Source organism: Odocoileus virginianus, chromosome 7 (assembly GCF_023699985.2).
Source record: "Odocoileus virginianus isolate 20LAN1187 ecotype Illinois chromosome 7, Ovbor_1.2, whole genome shotgun sequence".
Classification (NCBI taxonomy): Eukaryota; Metazoa; Chordata; class Mammalia; order Artiodactyla; family Cervidae; genus Odocoileus; species Odocoileus virginianus.
In genome coordinates this window covers 44,082,257-44,106,874 of record NC_069680.1, presented here as the reverse complement: position 1 = coordinate 44,106,874, position 24,618 = coordinate 44,082,257, and the positions used below count along the sequence as shown (strand labels likewise).

Sequence of the window (24,618 nt, the reverse complement as noted above, 5' to 3'; positions counted from 1 at the left end):
ACATCTTGTGTGACTCCACTGGGAAAAGATTCTTGGAAAATCCTACTTGGTTTTCTTCACATGCCTTTCTCTTGCTGATTTTGCTTTGTATCCTTTTGTTGTTGAAGAGGGTCAGAGTATCCTACCCCCAAATATGTCATTCAAGCATAAAGATTATTTGGAGCTGAAATCAGTTAAGAAGCAGCAGACACAAGAAAAGATCTTTGCCTTCCTATTTCTTGTACCAAGAAGAAGGTTGCAACCTTATTACCAGAGATTAGATGGCACTCAGAGAGTCTATGCAGACAAACCCTGCCAAAGTAACCCTTATCTTCTTCCATTGTGTGTGTGCTCAGTCATCCATCTGTGGCCAACTCTTGGTGACCCTACAGACTGTAACCCGCCAGGCTTCTTTGTCTGTGGGATTTCGCAGGCAAGAATACTAGAGCAGGTTGCTGTTTCCTACTTCAGGTCTTCTTCCCAATCTAGGGATTGAACCCCCATCACTGGTGTCTCCTCCATTGGCATGTGGATTCTCTACCACTGCACCACCTGGGAAGTCCTACCTCCCATTAGTTTTCCCTATATTTACCTTCCCACAGTTGACTGCCCCTAAGAACATAAAACTCATTTCCTTTGTCTCATTATTTTTCTGCAAATTTATTGATCTTCTATTACAGTGTTATTGAAGGGTACCAAAATGTGCCACCCTAAAATATGCTTCTTTGGCATATGGATTATTTTTGAGCTAAAGACAATTGAGAGTCAGTAGGTATAGGAAAAGCTCTTTACCTCCCTCTAATTGTCTAAAATTGCAGCTGACCTCCTGTTTGTTGGTAAGAGATAACAGTTGCCTGTGGAATTTGAAAATGATAAATCCAGCCCCAACAGAGTTGGCTTGCGGATTCTCTGGCTTCTTTAGGCCCAGCTGGCTAGAGTGAGGGGAAAAACACGCTGGCAAGGCGATTCCTTAGGCTTTAATTCCCTCCTGCAAGAGGGAGGTGGGAGGGAGGATCGGGATGGGGAACACATGTAAATCCATGGCTGATTCATGTCAATGTATGGCAAAAACCACTACAATACTGTAAAGTAATTAGCCTCCAACTAAAAAAATAAATGGAAAAAAAAAAACCATGTTATATTACCTACTGGATGATAGCTAATAGCTATTTTCTACATGGTTAAAAATAATCTGCTGCATTTCACAGACCTTTTTAAAATAAAAGAACTTTATCTACATCTTCAAGAACTACCTCAAACTACAAATTCATACTATTTATGTACATGTTATGTAATTTCTGTTTGGATACAGCCAAGATTCTGGGACCTTTGTGTAACAGTTTACTTTGGGCTTTTATTAGACATCCAAGTTTTCATGTTTACCAGTTTTTATCCTTAATAAAGCAAGCTCTAATAAACAAATAATAATAATAATAATTCCCTCCTGCAAGTGGGAGGAAAAAGTGCTGAAACATTCCTGAAGTTGAGTTTGGGTGGACCAAAAGTATTGCTATTTAGGAGGAAGAAAAGGTTAAATCAGTTCCCAGGGAAAAAGAAAAAGGAAAAAAAACACAAAAAAACAGATGCAGTCATTTCTTGAGCCTGGCTGCTGAATAATGCTCTGATAAGTTCCTCCATAACACGCCCCCTCACCAACTTCCCCACTCTGAGTTCCAGCCCAGATCTCCCCAGTCTGGGGTATGGTGCTTATGTTTAGCATGGAGTCAATACCCTTCACCTAGGGAGGAAAGACTTTTTTCTTCTCCATCTAGGGTCAAACCTAGAAAAAGCCGGTGTCTCCCCAACATCCAGGTCTGTGAGGTGTTAGTTTTTCTAGTTCATCCTTCGCGTGGACCCAGGTTTCACGTAGGCTCTATGATACAACCTCCCGTGTGTGGGTCCCGGGCTTGGTCATTTCCTTGACAATGATCTATTCAAACTAATGGTCTCAACCACAGGAAGAGATGTGTATCAGCAGAGCTAGTGAGTTCTTACTCATGTGCATTCTCTTTCTTGTTATTTCTGGACTTCCTGGAATTCTCTAGTCTCTTCCCAGAGCAGCTAGGCATTTATAAAGATAAGTTTTGCATACTACCCAGATGTTTTTATTGTGTTATATAGGCTTTATTCTTTGTATATCTGGTCTACTTTAATGCTGGTAAAGAAACCATTTAATCTTTATGAAACACTGGGAGGGATAATTATTTCCAGGTTTTATTTCAGGATATTTTAGAATCACAGAAGTAAAAATACTTTTTCCCAACACTGCAGATTGGAGATGAGACTCAAATAGGTCTAGAGCCAACACCAGGGCACTTTCTAAAATCTTGATGAAATTCATTAAGTGATACTTGGACTAGCCCTACACCTAATATTGCACCATAGAGCAACTGGGAAGAAACAGGGGTCAGGCCCTGCTCTCCAATCTGATCCCTTTGTTAATGGCAAGTTCCCTATCTATTCCCTGACTGATCTCATCTCTCTTCATTGCACTGTTGGAGCTTATTATCACGGTCCCTAACTTCACACCTTTCATTTCTTCTCCTGTGTCCTTTGATGATTTTTTCAGGTCACTATACTTTCCAGGGCAAAATATTTTCTGCTGCTCACCTGCCCTTAAGCCAGTCACAGGGAAGCAAAGTATATCAGTGCTTTTTCTTATGATAAGATTGTAAAGGCATCATCCAGTGGTTGAATTCCTGACTGCTCCTGGATGTTAGGAATTAGCTCCAGCTAATAGCTGGTTTCAGTGCCCTCCCCACCCCTGTGAAAGGTTGTGGCTGAGAGCCGTGAATGACCCCAGGATTCGTGGCCTCCAGAGTAGAGGAATTTGATCTGGGGCCAGAGACAAGCCTTGATCACTCAGAGCTTTTGTGTAGCAGAGTTTTATTAAAGTATAAAAAGAGATAGAGAGAGCTTCTGACATAGACATCAGAAGGGAACAGAAAGAGTGCCCCCTTGATTGTTTTTAGCAAGGTGTTTTATACCTGTTAGCAAGCTGCTAATCAGATAAAAGAAACACCTCAAGACTGAGAGAGTTGCACCCGGCCCCTCTCCCACAACATGCATTTTTAGATAGAATGGCACAAGGGGAGTCATCTCAGGCCATAACACAATTGACATGAATCTTGAAGAAAGGCAGATTTCCAAGCAAATGCATAGTTTCGTTAACACAGTTGAAGAAAAACATTTCCATGAGTAAGATGTACTGGTTTGTTGAGCCATTATCAGTTCAAGGTTTGAGAAGATGGGATGCTGGGTCCAGAATATATACAGAATACAGGCGTCATTAGAAAAGCAACTTTGCTTGCTTTTACCCAGGAATTGTATTTCTGACATACTGTTTTATTTTGGACAACTGTCAGGACCAGGTTAGTCAATGATTCAGAGCCAGGAACAGTTTTAGGGACCCAGGTGCTGATGCTGTAAAAACTCTGAAACTGAATCAAGTAAAGAGATCCTCAGGGTCAGGGAGTAGATCTGACTGTCACTTCACTGGCAGATGGCTACCTTCGAGTCCCTTTTCTTAACTTGTTAGATGTTTGATTTGGAATGACAAGCAAAGGAGTGGTGGTAGGCAGCCATGCCTGCTGTTAATCTAGAAATATACTTCAATTGAACTGTCCCTTTTCCAGAAAATGTCATGAATATCCTCTTTTGCAGAGAGGAAGATGTTTGGAATTGGTGCAGTTTCATTCAGTAGGCCAGGGAAGAGAGGAAGAAAACATCAAGACATCCTTCATCAGTCAAGCTGGAGCTTGACACCAGAGACCATTCTCTAACCCCAGTGATCTTTCTTGTCTCTATAGAAACACATTCTAAAGTCAAATTCATGGAGACCTGGGAGTCTTGAAGTCTGCATGTTAAGCATTTACATATGGTAATGGCTATTACTGCGGTGATATCGAGGATATCAGTTTTCTAATGTTTGGAGAAAAATACATCTTTTAAAAAATTAATAGTAGTGTAAACTCTCAAGCCTTTTATATCACATCTTCAGAAAAGAAGGCAATTTGCAAGGCCATCGCCCGTCATTCCTCCTTTATTTAATCATTTTTTGCCAGTTCTGTTCCTGTGTGGCCTCAGCTAGTTACTAAACCTTTTTGAGCCTTGTAACTTCCCTACCAGTTTTAGGTGCTGGCAATGGGCTTAGAGGGCTTCCCTGAGGGCTCAGTGGTAAAGAACCCTCCTGCCAGTGTAGAAGATGCAAGTTCAATCCCTGGGCCAGGAAGATCCCCTGGAGAAGAAAATGACAACCCACTCCAGTATCCTTACCTGGGAAATCCCATGGACAGAGGAGTGCCGGGAGCCGGCACAGGAGATCCCACCCATGACAAGGTCATGAGGGAGAAAACCTGACAGGCAAGGCAGATCAGGTTTTCAGGGATTCTGAAAAGCTGCCCCCAGTGCTCACCTTAAAGATGATATCTGTCCTTCTGATGCTTGCTTCAGTAGACTACTCCCTAATTTCTGTGACACAGGCAGAAGGCCTTCCCCGATCTCTTTCCAAAAAAGAATCAATTTAGAACTTTAATCAATAAGTTTCCACGTGGTGGTATTTTATGAGATTATCCAGGGTGAAAGGAGTGTTTTAATTTAAGCTCCTTTGCTGGTATTTTAGTTTGTTTGGCAAATGCGTTTATGCCCTTGGTACTAATATGCGTAACTGCTCATAATACCCTAATCATAAAACAGCATAAAGAACCTGATCATATAAAGGCCCTAATAGACGTAGAGCCTTTTTGGGGGGTGAAGGAGTCCTATTAGAAAATATAAGAAAAATTATTCTAAAGTTGGTTATTGGGTTAACATTTGCTTGCTGTGTTTTTGCTCTTAATGTGCTAAGGTTGTGTTATGGAAACCATTGTTAATATAGTTAAAAATCTAGAAAAATAAGAGCTTAGCCCTAGTGTGGTAACAATGAGATGGTTGCTAATTGTCAGCCAGGAGTGCTAGGCAGAAGCTGCCTCACTGAAGCCACAGAGTCTGAGTGGGGTAAACCTCTTAGATAAATTCATCTGACAACTTCTACAGAAGAATTGACTTTTCTGTTAACAAGGTTATACTTCTACTATGTTGTGACTTGCTGTACTGTTGCCCTGTGAGACTGTAACCTTTCAGTTAAGGTCACCATAAAAACAGAAAATAGGTTTACATTCACTTGACTTGCATAAAATGTTAATAGGCCCCAAGGCCAGAAGATAATGTACAAGACCCTCATAAACAAAAAAGTATGCAGAATACACCCTGGTTTCGTGAAGGACAAGCTGATGTAATGTTAAACTATCTTCCCCTTAGAAATGTACTAATTTAGGGTACAAAAGCTACAGTAAAAAATAAAGCATGGCCAGGCCCTGCCAGACTATGCTGCACCCCCTGTCTGGTCACTCTCTCTCTCTCTCTCTCTCTCTCCCTCGCAGACTTGGCCCTATCAAGGCTGATCTCACACATCTTCTCTCGCTGATGCCGTTCATCCCAAGGGTACCCCCTGGATCCTGCTGAGGCTAGACCCTGGCAGAGGAGCCTGGCTGGCTACAGTCCATAGGGTTTCAAAGAGTCGGACATAACTGAACCAACTGAGCATGCACACACTTTCCTTTGCTCATCAAAAATTTTTAAGAGCCTAATTCATTCCAGGCATTGTTGTGGGGGATGCACACACAGTTGTGAGCAAAGGAGATGGAGTCCCTGCCTCCTTGATCTGACACACTTTAGGGGAGAGGTCGGTGATTGCCTTTGTGGAGGTTTACCCCACTCCTCCAAATGTCTTTCTGTGGACAGTCTTAGAAGCTCCCGGGACATGCTATGTGACAGCAAGTCAAACCTGCCGTACAGATATTTGTGACCGTCAGGGTGGAGGTAAAATGGCATTGATCTGGAAGTCCCCACTGGGTACTAATTGGGTAACACTGAGTATGGCCCCAGGTAGTAAGAAGGAGCTGATGACAGTGAACACCAGCGGTTCATGTGACTCCTTCTGTGTCTCTCGAGGCAAAGACCTGTTGAGATCAGAGTCACACACCAGGAAACGCGGGTTGAGGATGTGTTCTTGGACAAAGGTAGATTGTCGCTGTGCAGGCATCTTTTCAATAACATTATCCAGGCGAAAAATAAATCACAGCCCAGTTTGTAGGTCAGGACCAGTCAGCTGCGTTTTCTGGGAAGCCTCAGCACCATCTGGAGGGTGAATGAGACTCCCTCCGAGTGCAGAGGGACAGCGTTGGGCAGTGTCCATGATCCTTCTGTGAGTCAGCTACCTATATAGTCTGAGGATGGGACTAGGTACCCCTGTTGGAATAGCTGTGCAGAAAGCCTCCAATTTCCCCTGGGTATCCAAACTCTTTGTGTCCTTGAGTATATGTGTTGGCATGTGAAGTGAGTGAAAGTCGCTCAGTCGTGTCCGACTCTTTGCGACCTAATGAACTATACAGTTCGTGGAATTCTCCGGGCCAGAATACTGGAGTGGATAGCTGTTCCCATCTCCAGGGGATCTTCCCAACCTAGGGATCAAACCTAGGTCTCCCGCATTGCAGGAGGACTCTTTACCAGCTGAGTTATCAGAGAAGTCCCTATGTGTTGGCATAAAGATAGGTAATTTCTCGCCTACCCCAGAGCTCTAGCTATCTTTGAGGGCAAGAAATAGCCAGTCCCTGCCTTCATCCCCAATCACTCTTCTGCTTCAATCAGGCTTTCAGTGTTAGTCTCCATGGTCATACCCCCATAGGGGCCCAGTGTCCCCTCTGGAACTGGTCACACGAGACAGTGCTGCTCCAGGTCAGGGCTGGCCTGGAGTCAAGAGTTCACTGCTGGACAGCTAATGGCTCCCCAGCCTTGGTGGGGCCAGCAGATAACTCAGGGGTGGGGGGCACCCTCACCGAAGTCTGCTGCTCCTACAGCCAGATTCCTCTGCTGCATGACAAAGATTCAGCTTTCTGGCTTTCTACTCACAGTCCAAGTGGGAATGCCAGTACTTCTGTCTTCTCTGGGATCTGGCATATTACTTTAACAATTTTCCTCTGCACACAGTCAATCAGAGGATATCACTGGAAAAGTTTATGAGCACCAGCCTTTTAGTGGGTTGAGTGGAGGTTGATAGGGGTCTTGGTCCATCACTTGGTTGCACGAAGCAAACAGCCCTTGTGGATTCCCAGCTGAGAGGAGAATACTTGAATGTTTCCATTCACCCTGGAGGTTAAAGATCTTTGGCCAGCCTAGTCTTGGTACCCTTCACACTCTGGTGCACCTTGGTCTACAGCAGTAGATGCTCACTGGGCACTGGGCCCAGCTGAGGCCCCTGGGCTGGAATGAGAGTCCCAGTTCCCAGAGCCCACAGATGGACTGGCTACAGGGTGAGGGTATCAGTGCCAAAGAGAAGCTAAAATGGGTGTGTTGAGAATAGCCTAGGATGGCTGTGGCAATTACTTACCATCCATTGTAAGAGAAAGCTTGAGAACTGATGTTACTCTTAGTCACACACACACACAAACCATACAATTAAATCTATCCCAAGTTGAAATTTTAAAATTGATTATAGTGTTACTATCAAGCATATTGGTTTCTTAGAAGGCTCAGTGGTAAAGAATCCACCTGCAATGCAGGAGACACGGGTTCTATCCCTGGATTGGAAAGATTCCCCTGGAGGAGGAAATGGCAACCCACTCCAGTATTCTTGCCTGGGAAATTCCATGAACAGAGGAGCCTGGTGGGACTGCAGTCCTTGGGCCCACAGAAGAGTTGGATACAGCGACTAAACAACAACAGCAAATCAACAATATATATTTATTGTAGTATCACTAACAAAAATCACATATAGCTGAAGCCAAAAGCAAGACATAAAGAACATTTCAGGGTTGGTCAGAAGCTAGTCTTCCAGGGGGCCCAGAAGCCTGGATGATGAGAGCATGAGATTATGTTGATAGTCGCCAGTTATGACCTTGGCAAGAAGGGCAGACACAGGGCTGTCTGGAGAACGGAATGCCTCATGCAGGCCTGAAGCACTGTTTCTGCTGGCAGTTTAAGACCTGCAGGCCAGAGAACTGTGTGTAGCTGGTATGGACAGGGAAGACAGTCGTGAGCAAGCTACTCTCTAGAAACATGCCTTAAAACGATAAGCAGGACCATCTTGCTCAGTAAGCTCAGATTGGGGATGTGCTTTTCCAGCCCCCTCCCTACAATGTCAGTCTTCCCGCTCCCTGACTTTCTCTTCCTTTTCTTCCTCTCTGTCTCAGCTCAGGGGTCAGGAAGCTCTCTGAGTATAGAGCTGTCTGCATCCTGCTCCATTTCCTCACTGCCTTCTTCACGCTCAGTTGATGGCAGGAAAACGCTACCTATGCCCGAAGGGCTGTTCCTTAGGAGGTGGCCCAGTGCCTTCTCATAGCATTCGGCTGCCTGCAGCAGCTCTTCATTCATCTTGTGAATTAAGCCTTGGAGAGACCAAGAATATGCTACATTCTGTGGTAGCCGGTTTTTAGCTACATTCTGTAGCTGGAATTTCGTCTTTTCTTTCTCAGTTGATTTTGTGCTTATGGGTAAACCGTCTAAAGAACATTGGACTGCAGTGTCTTCAGATATCTCACGATCCTCCTGAGGATTGCAATCGTGCTGATGGAGCTCTTCTTCCTTGGTGCTTGGGAGCTCCTTACTGAAAGCTGTCTGATAACATTCTTCATTTTCCAGGAACTCATCAGAATATGCATGCAGAGGATTTAGTCCCTTCTCAATCGCTTTATTCATATAGTTTCTAGCATGTTCCCTTAGTTCTTCAATCTTCTCTCCATTTCCACTAGCTTCAGATTCTCCTGTATGTTGAATTTGTTTGACTTTTTCCATATAGCAGCATGCAATCTGGTGATAGAGGTAGGCATTGTTTGGTATGGATTCCAGTGCCGTTAGCAACAGTTCAATTGCTTTGTCTAGATCACCTTTTCCTTGGTAAAATTTGGCTGCACTGCGAAGGACATCTATTTGACAAGGAGCTTTTTCCAGAGCCTCTACAACCAGCTGTTCCCCTTCAGCTTGTTCATTCATCTTCTGCAGCGTCAGGGCCAGGAGAACTTTGATGTACTGATTGTCAGGACTCAGCTCAACGGCCTGCTTCAGAATGTCCACAGAGGACTTCTGCTCTGGCCTGTCATCCAGGTAGTACATTGCGATGGCCAGTCCAGAGGAGAATTCCGGGTTGTTAGGTTTCTCTTCCAGAGCCTTCTGAAAATACACCTTTGCCCTTTCAATTTTTTTCCCACCACACTTTACCAGTGTCCACCCTTCCTCACAGTCCAGCTCAGGACATTCAATACTGTAAGGATTTGAGAACTTCTGGCAGACTTGTTTCACCTTGTCAACATAAAGCTGAGCTTCTGCGAATCTTCCCAGGTGATAGTAGACCCAGGCATAGTTTCCCCAGGTGACCAGGCTTCTGACCTCTGCCTGGTCATCGTACTCTTGCTGGATGCACTCTTCGGCTTGCTGTAAGCATTCCAGGGCTGCTTTGTTTTGACCCTTTAAGTGTTTTATGTAGGCCAACAAGTTGTACTTTGTAGCTTTGAACTCAGAGTTTAAAAATTCAATCTGGTTACACACTCTGTCTTCGAGGTCATGAGAGACAGTTTCTTCCTTAAATAAGTTCCACGTGAAATGGCATTTCAGCTGTGGAAGGATTTGCTCCAGAGAATTCTTGTTGTCCTCACTGTGGAGAAAGTAAACACAGTTACTGTGATGTGCACTTGCCAAGCATGGCACCCTGAGATGCAAGTACGGGTTATTTTGTGTGGCTACCTGACTGCACCCTGGGGTGTCCAGCCTATCAAGTTAAACATGTTCTGGTCATGCCTGCCAGGATGCTCCCAGAAGAGAAGAGCATTTGAATCAGTTGGCTGAGTAAAGCAGATTACCCTCCCCAGTGTGACTGGACATCGTCCAGTCTGTTGGAGGCCGGAGTAGAACAAAAAGGCCCAGGAAGGGTCACTTTGCTGCCTCTGCCGGTCTGCGTGAGCTGGGACTTTGGTCTTCTCCTCCCTTCTGACTGTGACTTACACCGTCAGCCCTCCAGTTTTCAGGTCTTTGGACTCAAGACTGGATTTATGCCACTGGCTTCCCTGGATCTGCAGCTCATGGACAGGGGATCATAGACTGTCTCAGCCTTCATAATCACTTGAGCCAGTTCCTTAGAGTAAATCTCTCTGTTGCCCTCATGCTGTCTCTGTCATTATATATATGTGTGTGTGTGTGTGTGTGTGTGTGTGTGTGTGTGTGTGTGTATGTTAACCAACATTAGCTGAGAATCTTTATTTGAACAAATAAGTAGAGTATAAGAAATTTGTCCTGAAAAGTTTTGGTTTTTTTAAGCTGGTAAAATAAATATGTTTAAAAATTATTGGGCTTGCCTGGTGGCTCAGTGTATTGGCTCTTAATGCAGGAGACACGGGTTCTATCCTTCATCCAGGAAGATCCTACATGCCGTGGAGCATCTAAACCCCTGCGCCACAACTACTGAGCCTGTGCTCTAGACCCTAGGAGGCACAACTGTTAAAGCCCACATGTCCTAGAGCCCATGCTCCTCAACAAGAGCAGCCAATGCTCTGAGAAAGTAGCCCCCCTCACAGCAGCTAGAGAAAAGCCTCCACAGCCACGAAGATTCAGCACAGCCATAAATAAATAAAATTTTTATAAAATTATTGTAGCATCATACAAAAACAGGTTAAAATTCTCAATGAGGGTAAACCAAAATGTGTCCAATTATATACAACTTCTTCCCTTACAATGAACAGGGATAAAGCTGAAGATCCATGTTGGTGTCACATACAGAATAACATAGAAAAACCAGTTTTGAGCTCAAAATTCACTAAAGTCTTCTATTTTTTTTTAGCTTTTACATCCTTAATGTAGGATGGATTCCTGGGACGGAGAATTCTCGGTTGCCCACCTACCAGCTTTGCCTTGCACTGTGGTCATCAGCTTTCCTCAGAGCTCAAGTGGGAAGGTACCAGGAATGGGCTTACACATTTGATCTCAGCTGGTTTTCCTATGTTATTCTGTATGTTTTTCAGCAGTGAACCCAGAATGGAACTTTAGGTTTATCCCTGGCTGAATGGATTCCCACCACTGCAGTGCTCAATATAGTTTACTTCTTGGCCAGCAAACACATGGGGAGAGCCTGGAACAACAGCATTTGGCAAATGCCTTTTGCCTGTGTCCAGCCTTTGTGAGTTGGGGCTGACATCAACCTGCAGTATGTGTGTGTAGCTCTCACTAATACATACCTCTAAGTTTTCCAAGACAGAGGAGACGGTACTTTGTCTTGCTTCCTAGATTTACCTTTCTACATCTATGGTCTATTCAGGAAACCCACAAAGCCCATCCCTTCTGTCGTGTGAGCAGCTGCGCAGGAAGTAGGTTAACTAAGGTGGATAAGAGGAGAGCACCACAGCTGGAGGAACTGAGGTCTCTCTTGCCTGTTTCAGTTATGAAGTCAGGTTTATTTAGCCATCCAGTGACCCTTCACAAGGTTACCTCTCTGCGTCACTTTGGTAGTGTTTAGGGATGCTGAGAAAAATAGAGGTAATCTCTGACCCTCAGAGCTCACAGTCTGGCTAGGAACCATGTAAAGAAAGAAGCAAAAGCCCAGGGATGTTTGCCACTGTGTTACATGATTTTGTTCTTTTCCACACCTCCCTACAATGACACAAAGACCCATGAAGGCCTGGTTTCAGTTTGATTGAAGCAGTCACTCTAAACAGGCCAGATCCCCAGAGAGAATAAATTTGTTTTGAAAAATGACAAAATGGACACATTTGTGTTTTGTAGTTGGAAGATACCAAGGGAAATCACTTGCCTTAATTAGTTAAATAAATTACCTATGTTCTCAAAATGTGTTCTCATGTCTATATTTTCCTAGGGCTTGGGGTATAGTTTATGGATGTTGTACTCTTCCTGTTTTATCAGTAGATTATTGGCACCATAAAATTGGAAAGAACTTCCAGAATCATTAAACCCACCATTGTCCACAATTTCGGATTTCACGGACTAGCAGAGTTTCGGAAAATTGTTGTGAAACAAACAGGGCTGCCAACTTATTGGCAACACTGACTTAGGGAGAAAATTCATCTGAAAAGGCACCAACCATCTGTGTTTGCTAAAATTTTATCTAAAAAAGAGAAAAGGAAAGAAAGCTCTTTTATTATCACTGAAGAAGTAAGACTATAACCTCCGAATAAAGGAAAGCTCTTTAAATTGTCGAATGCATTTTTCTGTAAGAGGAACCACTGACTGTATTTGGCAGTTTACCGTGGCCCGGCACTGGCCCTTGCAGTGAAAGTCGCTCAGCCGTGTCCGACTCTTTGCGACCCCATGGACTATACAGTCCCTGGAATTCTCCAGGCCAGAATACTGGAGTGGGTAGCCTTTCCCTTCTCCAGGGGATCTTCCCAACCCAGGAATTGAACCGGGTCTCCTGCATTTCAGGCGGATTCTTTACCAGCTGAGCTACCAGAGAAGCCCAATGTGGGAGCCCTGGGTTCAAACCCTGGGTTGGGAAGATTCCCTAGAGAAGTGAAAGGCTACCCACTCCAGTATTCTGGCCTGGATAAATCCATGGACTGTGTCGTTCATGGGATCACAAAGAGTCCTACATGACTGAGTGACTTTCACTGTCACCTTTCAGCAGTGGCCCACACACCACTGCTGCCAGGGCTCTGATCAACTTCCTGTCTCTCTCCCGCAGTGTTCACCTAAGGCATTTGTGATGCAGTGTGACTGCATGCGGCGTGCTTTACAGTGAGAGAGGCAGAGGCAAGGGAATCAACCCAAGGTAAGGCAAGCGAGGAGTGTTGTCTATGCAGACATCCCTTTATGTGTGTGCCTCTTTTCTGGGCAGTCCTTTTCACTGTCTTGGTCCCTTGCTAGAGCACCACAGTGCTAAAATCTTCCCTCTCCATTTAGGGTTTTTCAATTTGGCTTCTCCTGGGGATTCTAGCTGCCGTGTATGAAGGACAGTAGGTCAAAACTCAGGTTAGCAGTATTGATCAAGTGTAGCAATATTAGAAAATAAATATAATCAATAAATAATATTGATTATAAAGATAATCAGTGAACAAATTTGTCTATAGCTGTTATGCAATTAACGCATTATAAAGGCATTTCAGTGTTTCAACACATGTTAACTTTGCTGACTGCCCAATTAGGAAGTTTAGAGGGAAAAAAAGCATGAGTTTCAGATCAATAAAATGTGTCTGCAGATTTGTAGGTATTATCTAAGTGCCTGAGAACAACAGCTGAATACTCTAAGGATTAACAGAGAATATACATCCAACTTCTCAGTGAGTCTGCAGAAAGACAGGTGACCTTGGGTGTTTTCATTTCAGCAGAACCAGAAATCACCTTGCCAGTATGATAACACGTTTTTCCCCCCAAGGGTAGTAGTGGGGGTGCACCGTAGGGGCAGACAGCAGGCTTTGATGAACCAGAGGGATCTTTGCAAATCAAGTTTAAAAGCACTGATTGGTAAAGATTCTTTTTCCAAGATGAAACATATTCCAGTCTTGTCATAAACTTCAGAAGATCTCAATTGTCAAGAAAGTAGGGCAAGCAGAAAAGCCCACTCAATATTCCTAAACCTGTGAGAGAGCCTGGAGTATGGAACTCCTGGGGATATTCCATCCGTACCACGAGTTCACCAGTGCTAAAGCTGGCCATGTTAAGAAATGTGTGGTAATGCTGAACAGTTTATTCAAGAGGGTAGCCAGCTCTGTATGTGGCTTCATGATTACAAAATCTATTGAATGTTGGAAATCAGCTCTGTTGATTTTCCCTAAGCCTTCCGCCCTGGGTTGCCAGTTTGCTTAGATATTTGCTACCTGATCTCCTCTGGAAGTATGATTTAGAGCAAAGTATATTGGGTTGGGAGTCCTGAGATCTGGATAAGAAGAAAACATGAAACCCAGAGCCAGTGTCATGGGGGTTAGCGTTAAAATACTGTTGCCTTCGGAGAAGGCAATGGCACCCCACTCCAGTACTCTTGCCTGGAAAATCCCATGGATGGAGGAGCCTGGTAGGCTGCAGTCCATGGGGTCGCTAAGAGTCGGGCATGACTGAGCGACTTCACTTTCACTTTTCACTTTCATGCACTGGAGAAGGAAATGGCAACCCATTCCAGTGTTCTTGCCTGGAGGGAGAATCCCAGGAATGGGGGAGCCTGGTGGGCTGCCGTCTGTGGGATCACACAGAGTCGGACACGACTGAAGTGGCTAGCAACAGCAGCAGCAGCAGCAATGTGCTTGAATACTGAGAGAAGGTTACACAGCTGGGAGAAGGGTTTGGTTACAGGTTAGCAATAAAATATACAAAAAAAAAAAAAATACTGTTGCCTTAGTGGGTGAATCATTTGTGAATCTAGTGATTAAAACTAAAAAGTTTTAAAAATAACTATAACTACAGTAATTTGTTAATGTACACACTAGGTAAAAATATACAAATTGTGCCAACAAAAATATAAACTATGGGAGGAGGAGAGAGTTAAAAAGGTAGAGTTTTAGTATGTGTTTGAACTTGCTCTCAGCTTGAAATAGACTATTATAAGATGTTTTGTAAAAAGCCTCATTGTAACCACAAAGCAAAAATTTATGATAAATATACAAAAGAAATAGGGGGAAATAAGGAGAGGTTGGTGAAAGAATACAAACTTTCAGTTATAAGATGAATATGGTTGGAGGAGCTAATGTGAAACATGGTGATCACACTTGATAACACTATTGTATAGTTGAAATCTGCTAAGAGAGTAGAATTTAAATGGTCTCACCCCCCCCCAAATATGAGGTGATGGATATGTTAATTAACTAGATGGGGGAATCCTTTCACAACGTATATGTATATCAAATCACTAGAGTGTGCACTTTTTTATATATCAATTATAAACATTTTAAAAAAGAATTATCTTAGACATTCTGGTCACTTCTATATAGTTTAGGTACATGAAATACTCAGTTCCCCCCAAAATCTTTTGTTTTTTTATTACATATTAACTGTATGTTAGTTGATATGTTTACATGTGTCATATGTAATTGATGTTTATGAAAATGTTAACATATTTGAGTAGATCAAAATAAAACATTTGAAGATAATTCTGACTTAATTTAAAAAAATACCGTTGTCTTTTCAAAAACCAATACTCCACTTGCCAAAGTATCCTCAGTTACTCCTTTAGCTCATGTGTTTTTGCAAGTTGCTTTAAATAATTTCTCTCTCTTTCTCTACACACACACACACACACACACACATATACATATACACATATATATGTATATAGTTGTTGTTTTTTTAGTCACTAAGTTGTGTCTCTGAGACACTTACTCCCTGTCTAGAAGGTCAGTAAGAAGACCGTTCAGAGAGACATTTTCCCCAGTCCCGAAAGGGCAGATTTCAAGGCAAAAACAGTCTTGTCATGAAGTTTTACAGCACTGAACTAATCCTTAGCACATTTCCTGAGAAGGAAATGCTTTAAAAATGACCAGGATAGCCACAACAAAACACACAAACCTCTGATTTAGTCCTTTCAAATATAGAAACAAAAGAAGGAACAGGGCCCGCCTAGCAACGTTCCTCCAGGCCCCAGCTCCCAAGGAGCAGATTTTGCTGCTGAAGGGATCTGAGCACGCCCTCCTAGGCTGTCTTAACCCCCCCATTCCTCCCAGCCACCGGCTGCTAGCTCTGCTGGGAGGAAGCTCTTAGCTCCTGACTCTATAGGAAGAGCCACAGAGATAAAAGTGCACGGCAAGAGATTTACGATCTAATGAGTGTAATGCATGTGTGATCTATTGGCAAACACTGGATTAGCATACTTCAGGACATCGCCCTCAAGATTTGGACGAGATTCTCAACTTCCTATCGGAGAAGCAGAGAATATTTACCTCATGATGGCTGTTTCCCTGCAATTCTGAGAAGCTGGGGTTCAGGCAGGTTTTTATTTTCTGCTTGTGGATCACAAGCAAATGCAGAGGAGGTTCCCACTCAGGATGCTAGCTAGCTGCTAGGTCTGTGCTTTTATAAAACAGAAAAGGAAAACAAAACTGAGGCAGTGCTAGTGAGATTCCTGCCGAGGAGAAACTGAAACTGAATATGCAGAGCTGAGCTCAGTTCCCTGCTGGGAGTGCCCTTCTACACAGCTTCTGTAACTGCTTGTAAGTTTGAAAGAAGGCATTGTGGATGCTGTGCATATTACAGGCTCTTTCCCAGAGACTCAGATGCAGCCTGGGGGTGGACCTGGGCTCAGCACTCTGCATTTTAACAGGCATCCTGGAAGTTCTGTTGCAGGAGTCCCTGTATCACATTTTGAGGAGCATAGTCCTGGAGCTCCTTTATTTTGTTTTGGTTTGGGGTTTTCGGCTGTGTGGCCTGTGGGATCTTAGTTCCCTGGGGGATCAAACCCATGCTCCCTGCAGTGCAAAAGTGGAGTCTTACCCACTGGACCGCCAGGGAAGTCCCTGGAGGTATTTTGAAAAGTTTCCCATTTACTTATGAGGGATCATGTAATGTATCAAACAGTGAGTCAGACAATCTGGAAGAGAGGAAAATAACCCCAGAAAGCTTGGATTTCAGTCTTCTCTTTGACCAGCCTCTGGGAAAGTTCTTGAATCACATCACTTAGCCTCATTTCCTTAGCTCCCATCCCTTCTCAGCTACCAGATGCTGGCTCTGCTGGGAGGACGTCCTTAGCACCTGACTCTGTAGATCAGAAAGAGCCACAGAAATGAAAATGCATGAACTGGTAAGATAGATTTATTATCAAATTAAGAAATACATATTTAATCTATTAACAAACACCGAATCAGCATAATTATAATTTATTCCAGGCCATTTTAGAAGATATCTTCTAAATTATCTTTTTTTTCTTGCAACCAGATGATAGGAGACCGTGCCCTAGGGAGATCCACTTTTACCCTTATCTAAGGCATGGTTCTGAGCACTCAAAGGAATAGTCCTCCCTCTCCAACTAGGGACCCCAAGGGCCTAGACCTTCCAGTCCCTGCCCTTCCTCTCTAACATAAGCATGATGAAGACATTTTGCCCCATTGACCAGAGTCAGAAGATGCTTAGCACTGGAGTGTGTCTCCTGAATAATGACCATGCTCTGACACCTACTTTTTATGTGACCTCTTGGCCAAGTAATTTTCCCTCTGAGACCCATTTTTCTCATCTACAAAATGAGGCTAGTGAAAAATAATAGGGTTCCCTTCCTGCGGTATTGGTAGGATGATATAAGGCGTGTAGACCTCTTGACAACTACTGATCACATTAAAACTGTTACTGCTATGGTCACTGGCATATCAGTGTTATCATTTTAAGTGAATTCTGCATGTGCAAGGGGACCAACAGTTCCACAGTGGATTGGGCAGATGAAGGCACTCATCAGTCAGCCCACAGGTATGAGGTGTTTCCCCAGGTGGCTTCCCAGTTTGGCAATTTTTATCACAGCCTCTGGGAACAGGGTTTCCCTGGTGGCTCAGTGGTAAAGAACCCATCTGCCAAGCAAGAGACCCAGGTTCCATCCTTGGGTCGGGAAGATCCCCTGGAGAAGAAAATGACAACCCACTCCAGTATTCTTGCCTGGGAAAATTCCACAGACAGAGGAGTCTGACAGGCTATAGTCTGTAGTCCATGGGTTGCAAAAGAGTTGGACATGACTGAGCAATTAAACGACAACAACTGGGAACAGGCACATTGATGTGGGCTTCAGTCCACCATAGTCCAGAGAGCCTCTCTCAGAATTCTTTGGGTCAGTGGGCTTCAGTCCACCATAGTCCAGAGAGCCTCTCTCAGAATTCCTTGGGTCGGTGGCTTTGGACACACCCAAGCACAGGTCACTGCCAAACTTCTCAGGCAGACGGGATACCAAGGCACAGGGCAGGGCTGGGTTTTTCTGGTCAACTCACTTAATGCAGACACCGTTCACACACTCATAACTGGAGCCCGTCATACAGGGAAGGCGGTCTGGGCATTTGGCGGTGAATCCCTCTAGCCACCATCCCCAGGTACAGGCCTGCAGAGCGTCTGGGGGCCCTGGGCTCCTTGTGCTTGCTCCCTGAACGGTCACTAGGATGCCCCCTCCTCAGTCCGTCGGTTTCTCAATTCCCTCCCATTGGTGCTTGATGGGAAAGTTTTCCCTTTTTTCCAGCTGTCTCTTTCCTGAGGCTCTATCTGATGGTAGAACTCAGGCAGATCTATGCACATCTTTTAAAATCAAGTTTACCAAGATTATACTTCACATATACTAAAATGTACCCACTTAAAGTGTACTTGATGAATTCTGACAAATGGATATACCCATGTAACCACCACCACTACCTTCTTGTAGGCTATTTGTATCATCCCTGGTGTGCCCTGCTAGTCAAACCCAATCCCACCCTCCACCATCCACAGGCAATCATTGCTGTGCTTTCATTCATTAGAAATTAGATCAGTACTAGGAAAGAAACTGGGAGACCTGGGTTCGATCCCTGAGTTGGGAAGAGGCCCCGGAGGACATGGCAACCCACTCTAGTATTCTTGCCTGGAGAATCCCCATGGACAGAGGAGCCTGGCGGGCTACAGTCCATGGGGTTGCAAAGAGTTGGACACAACTGAGTGACTAAGCACACACACACAAGAAAGCAATTATGTCCTTATGTTTTGGAGAAAAATTATTTTCTGTTGCTCACAAGCTCTCATTACAGCAATAAAAATAAACTCTGAGCTTCAGGTTTGTTTTCATATAAGAAATGGAAAAAAAAGTCCATCTGTAAGGATTGTTTTTTCCACTTCCCATCTTGAAGTGATCAAATTTTCAGGGCAGAATTTCCAACATGACTTGGCTTTGTACTACCAACTTCATCTTTAATAACATCTGCTGAAAAGAAATGCTTCCTTTTAGAATGACAAAAAGAAACCCTCTTCATTCTTTTAAAGAAAACAACAGAAAAGCCCCCCAAAGAGTAATTTGCTTAGATCTAAATTTGAATCTGTAAACTTAGTGCCTGACTGGATCTAATCACTCCTGCCAAGCCTCCCTCTCATCCAGCTCCGACCTCCCAGCCCCTCCCCGTGAAGCTTAGGGAGTCTGAGTGCATACACCAGAAAAAGTCACAGAAATAAAAGGTGCCCGTACTGATACAGGAACTTTAGTCCACAAGCACAGGGCAAACTCTGGAACCTGCCTGCACTCGAGAAGCTCGGCTTACAATTTGCATTCAACATTGAGGCCGCCTGCATCTTATCTCACTGACCTCATGATGGCGATCTGCTCTCTGCTGTTCTGAATAGCTGGGGTCCAAGCTGATTTGCTCTTCAGAACTCTTCCAAGTCTGCCTCAAGTAAAGACTGAAGGAGCTATTAAAAGGGAAGTGGGGTGGGGAGAATGCGTCAGCTGATGCTTTCTCTCAGTTTCTGAGTGATTGCCTTTATGAAACAGAAGAAGAAATGGAAAGTGAAGCTGTGTTGAAATCAAGACGAGGAAAAGGAAACAAAGCTGAAATCTATCATGACTCAGTAGAAGCAAATCCTTTAAAATCATGACTGAGAACCTTCCTGGCAGTCTGGTGGTTAAGACTCCCGCCTTCCACTTGGGGGAACAGAGCATCTTGGGGGTGGGGTGGGGGTGGTGCAGGTTCCATACCTGGTGGGGGACCTAAGACCTCACAAGTGGTGTGCTGCTGCTGCTGCTGCTGCTAAGTCGCTTCAGTCGTGTCCGACTCTGTGCGACCCCATAGACGGCAGCCCACCAGGCTCCGCTGTCCCTGGGATTCTCCAGGCAAGAACACTGGAGTGGTTGCCATTTCCTTCTCCAATGCATGAAAATGAAAAGTGAAAGTAAGTCACTCAGTCATGCCCGACTCTTAGCGACCCCATGGACTGCAGCCTTTCAGGCTTCTTCGTCCATGGGATTTTCCAGGCAAGAGTACTGGAGTGGGGTGCCATTGCCTTCTCCGCAAGCAGTGTGTAGTGGCAAATAAATAAATAACGCGATTTCAGGAATCTAACCCGAATGCTAGGGTGCGTCCCAGGAAACTGCATTATTTAATAGTATGTAGGAGAAGGGAAGGCTTCATTGGTAGCTCAGCTGGTAAACAATCCGCCAGCAATGCAGGGGACTCCGGCTTCATTCCTGGGTCAGGAAGATCCCCTGGAGAAGGGAATGGCAACCCATTCCAGTATTCTTGCCTGGAGAATTCCATGGACAAAGGAGCCTGGCAGGCTACAGTTCATGGTGTTGCAAAGAGTGGGACAGGACTGAGTGACTAACACTTTCACTTTTTTGGGGGGAGTTGTTTTTTTTTAAGTTTTTTATTTTTTAAATTTTTTTTCCATTTATTTTTATTAGTTGGAGGCTAACTACTTTACAATATTGTAGTGGTTTTTGCCATACATTGACATGAATGAGCCATGGATTTACATGTGTTCCCCATCCTGAACCCCCCTCCCACCTCCCTCCCCATCCCATCCCTTTGGGTCATCCCAGTGCACCAGCCCCGAGCACTTGTCTCATGCATCCAACCTGGACTGGAGAGATTCTTATGTAAGGGTTTCTGGGAGCACATGATGTGAAAGACTGCTCAAGAAATACTGTTGTAAAAAGTAGCTTAGACAAGTCATCTTACCTGTGGGAGCCAATTTGTACCTTGATGTGTGTGGCTCAGGCCCCACTATGGTTATTCTCTCAGTCATATTTGGCTCTTTGTCACCCCATGAACCATAGTCCGCCAGACTCCTCTGTCCATAAGAATTCTCCAGGCAAGAATACCAGAGTGGGTTGCCATTCCCTTCTCCAGAGGATTTTCCCCACCCCTGGATCGAACCCAGGTCTCTTGCATTGCATGTAAATTCTTTATCATATGAGTCACCTGGATTTAATTGTGTTATTTACTATCTCTGGGATTATCCATGAATCAAATCACTGAGCCTGAGTTTTTTTGCCCCCATGCTAAATATAAGAAGCCAAGCCCTGGAATAAACGCTGGGCACTTAGGATCTCTGAAATCCAAAGCAATCCTTCAGTTTTCCCAGCTACAAACCGGGAAATAGTAACACATGTAATATTGTTGGGTGAGCTGCCTAGCTGATAAATTTATGTATTTATGCTTTGCGTTCTGAAGGAGTGATAATACCCTGAGAGATTTTTTTTTTAAATATAATTTCCTATGATGTAAATATCCATGAAAATAGAGGGAGGATAGTTCTCAAGGCTGATTTGAAGATCAAGGAATGTCAGTTGCCTAGGAGAAAGACTCCGTCTATTCTGAAGCTGCAGAAAGCAAACAGGACTGACACTTGTTTGCTTTTTCCCAACAAAGGGAGCATCATAGAATACTTCAAGTTCAGAGATTGTATTATGTTCAGTGAAAGTAACCTGTACCTGGGAAAGTATGTAATTTTGTTGATTGTCTTACTTAACAATATGTTACGCTGGTAGTGATAAAGTAACATACCTTTATATCTTTTACAGTGTTATCCAGGTAAAAGGGGCTCCTGAATTTGGCCCCGTGCTTTAGAGGGCCCCACACACCACAGACACATAAAATGTAAATTTTTATTTATTTGCTTTTTTGACTGCACCACATAACTGGAGTCCTAACCACTGGACCGCCAGGAATTCCCAACAAAATGTACATTTCAAAAATAACACATGGCATCTCTGTTACTGAGAATCTAGTGCTTAATCCTGGCATAGCCAGACATGAAACCCTAAACATCCAGCCCAGGGAAAATGTGTCTCTATCTTTTGCCTTCTTTGCTCAGAGAGAAAGGAAGTTGTGTCATGACGGTTTCTGTGTTATGAGGGTGCTGATTTTAGGGATAGACACTATTTTGAAAGGCAGAAGTGATCAGAAGTGGTTAGATCAGAGAAAAGGCAATTTTATTGAACTGGCCGAAGGCTTCCTCTCATCCCAACTGGAATCTTACAGTATTAAGTTATTTTCCAGAGCAGTTGCACCAGCTGCCCATTTCTTGTTTCTCTTCTTGTCCTTATCCCTGGCTTATAAAGTGCTCATGAATAAGCATGGTATTTGCAACAGCTGCTTATGGTAGTTAAATAACATTATGCCTGTTAAGAAATTCATAGTGTGCTTAAATTTGTACACCTGTAGATTTAGACTTACACATTGAGTCAGATTTTCTTCTGCTTTTAAACTCTTCCTTTGTGCCAACTTGCTGATGAATGGTTCCTGAGAATGGGTGTTTAAAAATAAAATCAAGTGGGACCAGATTTTCATATCCACACCCTATCTAGAAAATAGAATATAAAATTTCTCCAGCATGTCTCTTGAGTGCAAAAGTAATGATGGTAGTTAAAATTCAAATAATAAGAAGGGCATAACACAGCGCCAACAAATTTAGAGGTTAAAAATAGAAGGTGTTGAAAGAAAAGCTTGCCTTCTTTATGTACATTTATAACAAGGATGGGTTCCCTAAGAGCTCAGATGGTAAAAGGATCTGCCTGCCATGCAGGAGACTTGAGTTCAGTCCTTGGTTTGGGAAAATCCCCTGGAGAAGGGAATGGTTACCTGCTCCAGTATTATTGTCTGGAGAATCCCATGGACAGAGGAACCTGGTGGGCTACAGTCCATGGGGTCAGAAAAGAATCGGACACGGCTGAGCGACTGACATTAATACTAACTAACAACAAGGACACTCATTCTTTTTTTAAACAGTTACATTGAAATATAATTCACATACCATACAGTTCACCCATTTTGGAGAAGACTCTTGAGAGTCCCTTGAACTGCAAGGAGATCCAACCAGTCCATCCTAAAGGAAATCAGTCCTGAATATTCATTGGAAGGACTGATGCTGAAGCTGAAATTCCAATAATTTGGCCATCTGATGCGAAGAACTGACTTATTTGAAAAGACCCTCATGCTGGGAAAGACTGAAGGCAGGAGGATAAGGAGACAACGGAAGATAAGATGGTTGGATGGCATCTCCGACTCAATGGACATGAGGTTGAATAGACTCTGGGAGTTGGCAATGGACAGGGAGGCCTGGTGTGCTGCAGTCTCATGGGGTTGCAAAGAGTCGGACACGACTGAGAGACTGAACTGAACTGAAACTATACAATTCAGTATTTCACAGAGCTGTACAACCACCACCATAGTCAGTTTTAGAGCATTCTCATTACTCCAAAGAGGAGATCTACACTTCCTTGCTATCACCTCCAGTCCTCTTGGGCTTCCCTGATAGCTCAGGTGGTAAAGACTCCACCTGCAATGTGGGAGACCTGGGTTTGATCCCTGGGTTGGGAAGATCTCCTGGAGGAGGGCATTCTTGATTTCTTGCCTGGAGAATTTCCATGGACAGAGGAGACTGGTAGGCTACAGTCCATGGGGTCACAAAGAGTCAGACATGACTGAGTGACAAAGCATAACAACCAGTCCTCCTAGTCCTCGACAACCACTGATCTACTTTCTATCTCATAAATTTGCTAACTCTGGACATTTCATATAAATGGAATCATACAATATATGACCTTTTGTGACTGGCTTCTTTCATGTTCAAATTTTGTCTATGTTGTAGCATGTACAGTACTTTATTTTTCATTGGTGAATAATATTTCACTGTAAAGATATACTTAATACATCAGTTCATCAGTTGATGGATCCACCTTTTGGCTGTGGTGAATAACACTGATATAAACATTCATGTACAGGTTTTTGTATGAATGTATGTTTTCATTTCTTTATATACCTAGGAATAAGATGGCTAGGTCAGGTGGTGACTCTATGTTTAACCAACTGAGGGACTACTAAGCGGTTTTTCCAAAGGCACTGCACCATTTTTATAGTAAAGGTTTTAGTCAGTCCCTCTCTTTGTTGCCTCCTAAGAAGGTGTAGACTACCAGTAATGAGGCAGCTGTGCTGTAAATCATAAGGAAAATTTGCAATTAGACATCGAGTTACCTCCTTTCCCAAAAGAGATGATGGGAGAAGTGGTGCAGGAAGGGAGAAAACAGGAGCATGTGGTCTCCAGTTGGAACCCACATTTTTCAGGTTGGCATCCCAGGTTGACTGTGCGTATAGTAGGGATCCTGACACAGTCCTGTTTGTGTTTATCTTCAGGATTCTCACACTTCGACGCTTGCAGTTGCACTGGACACACATTGTGCACAATTGTGCAGGTCAGTGGACATGATGGGGAAAGAAAGAGGAAAGCTCTGTGAAAAGGGGGAGCTGGGGACAGAGGCTGATAAATCTTTTGCTGAGAAGTAATTGGCATTACTAAGAACCCAGACCAGGATAAGAGATTCTCCTCACTCCTTGGTATTGGAGGGGAGGGAGATACATCGAGAGATGTGGTCAAGAACCAGGAGATTAAAGTAATTCCAATTAATGTGTTTCTGTTTGTTATTCCTGGATAGTGAGATTTCAGGAAACATGAATTATATACGTAATTTTCTTGATTGTTTTCCAATCATTTCTGTCAGCTTTAAGTCCTCAAATAAATATTAAGTGTAACATGACATATGTCTCTTCTCTACCCTTTCTTCCTTTTTTCTTTTGGGGCTTCTGTTCTAGCAAAGGTTTTGGTGGCATGACTTGCAAGGACGAGGTTACAGATACCTGGTATGCCTTCTTTAGCACTCTATAGGTGCCAGGGTTCCTCTCTCAGGGTCAGCGTGCC

The 24,618-nt window shown here is 43.7% G+C and overlaps 2 protein-coding genes across 2 annotated transcripts in view; one reads left to right on the top strand and one right to left on the bottom strand.

Moving 5' to 3' along the window:
• Positions 1-7,744: 7,744 nt before the first annotated feature.
• Positions 7,745-16,144, bottom strand: IFIT3 (interferon induced protein with tetratricopeptide repeats 3). Its single transcript, XM_020894452.2, has 2 exons — positions 15,879-16,144; positions 7,745-9,664 (listed from the first exon to the last, which is right to left on the bottom strand). The coding sequence occupies exons 1-2, from the start codon at positions 15,881-15,883 to the stop codon at positions 8,209-8,211; spliced, it is 1,461 nt and encodes a 486-aa protein (XP_020750111.2). The 5' UTR covers positions 15,884-16,144; the 3' UTR covers positions 7,745-8,208.
• Positions 12,760-24,618, top strand: part of LIPA (lipase A, lysosomal acid type) — a 96,421-nt gene continuing 84,562 nt past the window's right edge. The window contains exon 1 of the mRNA XM_070470635.1: positions 12,760-12,784. The gene's annotated coding sequence lies outside the window, so the exon portion shown is untranslated. The remainder of the gene's footprint in view (positions 12,785-24,618) is intronic.